This window comes from Branchiostoma floridae, chromosome 12 (assembly GCF_000003815.2).
Source record: "Branchiostoma floridae strain S238N-H82 chromosome 12, Bfl_VNyyK, whole genome shotgun sequence".
In the NCBI taxonomy this organism is placed as follows: domain Eukaryota; kingdom Metazoa; phylum Chordata; class Leptocardii; order Amphioxiformes; family Branchiostomatidae; genus Branchiostoma; species Branchiostoma floridae.
This window is the reverse complement of record NC_049990.1, coordinates 1,625,824-1,630,633: the sequence shown is the minus strand read 5'-3', so window position 1 is coordinate 1,630,633 and position 4,810 is coordinate 1,625,824. Positions and strand designations below refer to the sequence as shown.

General features: G+C 42.3%; 1 protein-coding gene across 1 annotated transcript in view; it reads right to left on the bottom strand.

The window, feature by feature from the left end:
- Positions 1–4,810, bottom strand: part of LOC118427804 (fibropellin-1-like) — a 21,012-nt gene that overhangs the window by 10,247 nt on the left and 5,955 nt on the right. Inside the window, exons 2-4 of the mRNA XM_035837760.1 lie at positions 3,937–4,329; positions 271–381; positions 28–138 (exon numbers count right to left, since the gene is read on the bottom strand). Coding sequence (XP_035693653.1) covers positions 28–138; positions 271–381; positions 3,937–4,329 — 615 coding nt within the window. The remainder of the gene's footprint in view (positions 1–27; positions 139–270; positions 382–3,936; positions 4,330–4,810) is intronic.

The window sequence follows — 4,810 nt, the reverse complement described above, 5'->3', positions numbered from 1 at the left end:
TGTCATGAACATCAAATACACACTAACTTTGGTCACAGTTGAGTCCTGTCCAGCCGTTCTCACAGCTACAGGTGTAACTTCCTATGGTGTCCGTGCAGGTTCCGTGTACACATGGGAAGGACAAGCACTCATCGATGTCTGGTAGAAGTACAGGAATAACATAAATTAATGCAACAAGAGTTTGCTTTCTTTTTTTCATCTACATGTATTACAATGACAATTTCGTTTTGAAAAAAAAAATCTCTTGAATACCAGAAATTAAATACTGACCTTGATCACAGTTGAGTCCTGTCCATCCGTTCTCACAGCTACATGTGTAGCTCGCCACTTCATCAATGCAGGTCCCATGAGCACAGGGGGAGGACGCGCACTCATCGATGTCTGGAATAAGTGCAGGCTATTACTTAAATGCTATTAGTAACTACTTGTATTATTTTTATCACATCAAATACGTAATGTACGTCTTGTCTACTGTTTGATTTGTGCTGTAAGTTACGTGAGACCGGACTTATATTTTTAACTGAAGGGACCATGCTTAAGATCCATAAATGAAAATACACCTAAGGATGGGTTCCCACATGTTTGTATATATATTTACGTCCGTATGAGTTCTGTTGTCAATTATTAGCCTCCACCAGGCTCTACAGTTCATTGACAAAACAGTAGAAATTGGACACATATAGACACATAACATGCCATAGGAATCAGTTAGCCGAGGAGTATGGTGTGCGACCAGCAAACTCGTCTGACATGTTATTTGTCTATAATTGTCCAATTTCTATTAAATTTCCAGTGACCTGTGGAGCCTGGTAGAGGTAAAGTATTCCATACGGACCTCATATGTACGAGTGAACCCAACGCAGGCCCGGTCACATACATCATACAAAATTTACCACGATGACGATTTCATGAGTGGTAATTTGTGGGACCGCGTGGCACGATCGGGAGCGCGTTGGTCTCAGGCCCGAGAGGTCCCAGGTTCAAATCCGCTTGCCGTGTCACCGATCTTGTGCCCTTGGGAAAGGCACTTTACACGACTTTCCTCACCTAACTCAAGTGTAAATGAGTACATAGCTGCTGCTAGTGGCAGTGACAGGCCTTTGTGGTGGTGACAGGCCATAGGGGCATGTTCGGGCATGACGCACCCGCCATGACACGAGTCAGGGGTAGGAGGAACCCCTTGCATCCTTGGTCGGAAGTCCTCCTAGGAGACGGAAACTCCAAACAACAAACCTGCATCTGCTGGGGGCCTCTTACACGTTGCATACAGTTGCCCCTATAGGACTACTGCGCCAGTGGACGAGAGGGTGGAGAAGGGAGTGCACACCCCTCATTCACCTTAAAAAAAAACCAAGTGCAGGCCAGGCAGACGGGTCGCCTTAAAACCCGTCTGCCTACCATTGTCTTCAGAGTCAGACGGATGCCAACAATAACGTACGTATGTGGAAAACCGGGTTCCACATTTTTAAGCATAAGTAAAAAGTCGTGATTTCATCCGTTTTCACAGCGTTTTAATGGATTGTTATAGATTTTGCTATGAAAGTAATATATATATATATATATATATATATATATATATATATATATATATATATATATATATATACATGTATGTGTGTGAAGTAATATATATGTATAATACATATAACATTCCGAACCCGGCTTGGGATTTGATTAAAACCAGTATATATCAAGAAGTACCAAATCAATTTTCTATCAATTTTAACTGGCAAGTACGTAGTTAAACACCAACATGCAAATTATGAACATTAGTATATATTTTGCATAGCTATTGTGACTCGAAACGTCCGGAAGTAAATATCCGTTTTTATTCAGTCTTAGAGATTGAATTGTATTTGAATATTGTTTACCTGGTTGTCTTACGTACCTTCATAAACGTAGTGAACGAGGGAGTTAGTGTTAGATTTGAACTTATCTTCGAGGAAGTACTATTAAACCTTAATGATAGATTAAAGAACTAAGGTTCTTTGATTCTAAAAAACAGGCAATGTTACACATCTGATATACATTGTACACATGATGGCCCACTGTGGTGTTATCATATGTTATGTAACAACTGTTTTTTTTTTCAAACATGAAAAGTTCCCCCAATAACATTGTCTTGTGAAATGACATCGAGGCTACAGCCTTACCTGCACACAGCGCGTACATGTTTTTGTGGCCCGGTCCTGGCATGTTGTAGTTGTGAGTCTCGTAGTCCAATCCGAAAGCGCCATTAGACCCCCAGTCAGGCCTGCACACAAAGGTGTCATCAAGCGGCTGACAATAACTGCCGGACCCGTCCGTACGCCCACACAGTTCGCTGGAGAGAGCCGTGAGCGTTTCACATTGGGCATGGTGAAACGTGATGCAGCCTGAGGTCCATTGGTAGTTACTACACCCATCCGCACCCGACCGACCGAAGCACGGGTACCACATCCCCGCCGCTTCACACGTGGCCTTCACGTTGGCATTGGTCATCAAGCCTATCGCACGAATCTTCCAAAAGGACCAATTGTCAATCGTGGCCAGGTACACCTGCTGGCCTGAAAAGAGCGAGACATATAGAATACAACACTGTGTTGCCGTATTACCCGAGGTGTTACCGTATTACCCGAAGTACCCAACCAAAATTACAGGAGAAACAAATATATCTTGAAAGTCAATTACTCGTTTAATGCCAACAGCAGTATGGTTTTATAATAAGGCCACAGCAATAAGTAAAAGTCAAGTCAATTTTATGGATGACAGCGCGCGCATTACTTTTTGCCTGATTTCAGGAAAAAAACAATAATTTTTTTCTTCTGCAGTGATGGTCAACATGACGTTACAGTACTAAAATGAGCAAATATTTTGTGTTGTAGCCTAATAATTGTACTTGTAGAAGTGACACTTGCGAGGTACCCAGGACTGTAGTTGCAGAAATGAAACTTATTGGGTAGTTGTAAAAGCAACACCAATATGGAAGCCATGAGTGTGGTTACCAACTTTGTTCGTAATGCCAGTCTACCACACTAGTGTCACTTTTACCCCACCAGTACATGTCTTGAATACGGGAATGAATGCCTTGTAACTGGCTCTGATACCATGCTTTGTCCTTCTAATTCTTGTTACAACATTCATCACAACTTTATCGTGCATATTTTTGAAAATGCAGCCATTTGGAATTTTTACCCATCTTGTTTTTTTCACCTATCTTGTTTTTTTTCGCCCTATCGCACTATTTTTGCAGTCTGCAGAGGATGTCATCCATAAAATTTACCTGCTGTAGCCTAATGAAGCAAAGCGATACATACGTAGATCACAGTTTTGTCCAGTCCAGCCGTTCTCACAGCTACAGGTGTAGCCCCCGACATCATCAGTACAGGTGCCGTGGAGACACGGGGAGGTCGCACACGAGGAGACTAGAAACAGAGTTTTGTACATCAAGTTGGTCATTACCACTGCCCTCGGGGAATACGCATTGGCTTCGAGTTCGAAACGAAGGGCAAGATTCAGAATACGTGCCCATCATTTTATTCTAATAAAACTTTGGTCTTACCCTGGGTAGATAATGCAACTAAATCTGATAACCTCTGTACCTGTCTACTGCATGTAAGTGCACCACCTGCCAGGATTTAAGGGCTCGGTAGTCTGATTGATTGATTATGTCGTATTTCTTTAATCTTATTCTGCTGTAACTAATGTATTTTTAAGTCGGGATGAGGGCCAGTAAAGGTGTCACCACCTGTTCCCCCGACCCTTCAACTTGTGTGGTGAATTTTAATAAACAAATAAACAAATAAAAAAGAATTCTATGTGTCTTCTGACCTTTATGGAGATATATGTTGGATCGTCCCCAACCAACACAACACACAACCACACCCAGAAAAGGGAGAAAAAGACGTTGTCTCAATGACATTGTATTTTCAAATGACATCGAGGCTATATCCTCACCTGCACACAGCGCGTACATGTTGTTGTAGTTCGCTCCTTCCAGGTGGTGGGTGTGAGTGTCGTAGTCCACTCCGAAAGCGCTGTCACCGGCCCAGCCAGGGTAGTACACAAAGGTGTCATCAAGCGGCTGACAATACCTGCCGTATGGTTCTATGGTTCCACACAGTTCACTCGAGAGAGCATTTAGCGTATAGCATTCGGCATGGTGAAACGTTAACGTGATACAGCCTGAGTCCCAGAAGACGGTACACCCGGCCGCACCCGACTGGTGACACGGATACCTCATCCCCGCCGACTCACACGTGACTTTCACGTTGGCATCTGTCATCGGGCCTGTCGCACGAATCTTCCAAAAGGACCAGTTGTCAATCGTGGTCAGGTACACCTGTTGGTCTTAGAAAGTAAGAAATCGTGTTACTGCCATTTTGTCAAAGAATAATCTAGGGGTATAGTAGATTAAGGCCTGGCAAATATCCGAAAATTCGATAAGAATATACCTGAACATTGATTTGTCTGGTTTGTAGGCCATGCATAGGTATACATGAATAAATGAATAATTGAATGAATGAATGAATGAATGAATTGATGGATGGATGGGTCGATGGATGGATGAATGAATGAATGAATGAAGAAATGAATAGATGGATGGATGGATGGGTGGATGGATAAATGGATAAATGAATGAAAGGAGGAAGGAAGAAAGGAAAAGATAAATGAATGAAAAACACGCCAAAAATAGTTACTCAAGCAACTGGATATGGTTTTGAAACGGTCAGACGTTTCGGATAGAATCCACTATCTTTCGTCAGTGACACTGAAGAGATCTGGAAGAAACAGGTCTTTTATACTCTAACTATATATATGTAAGAAGATA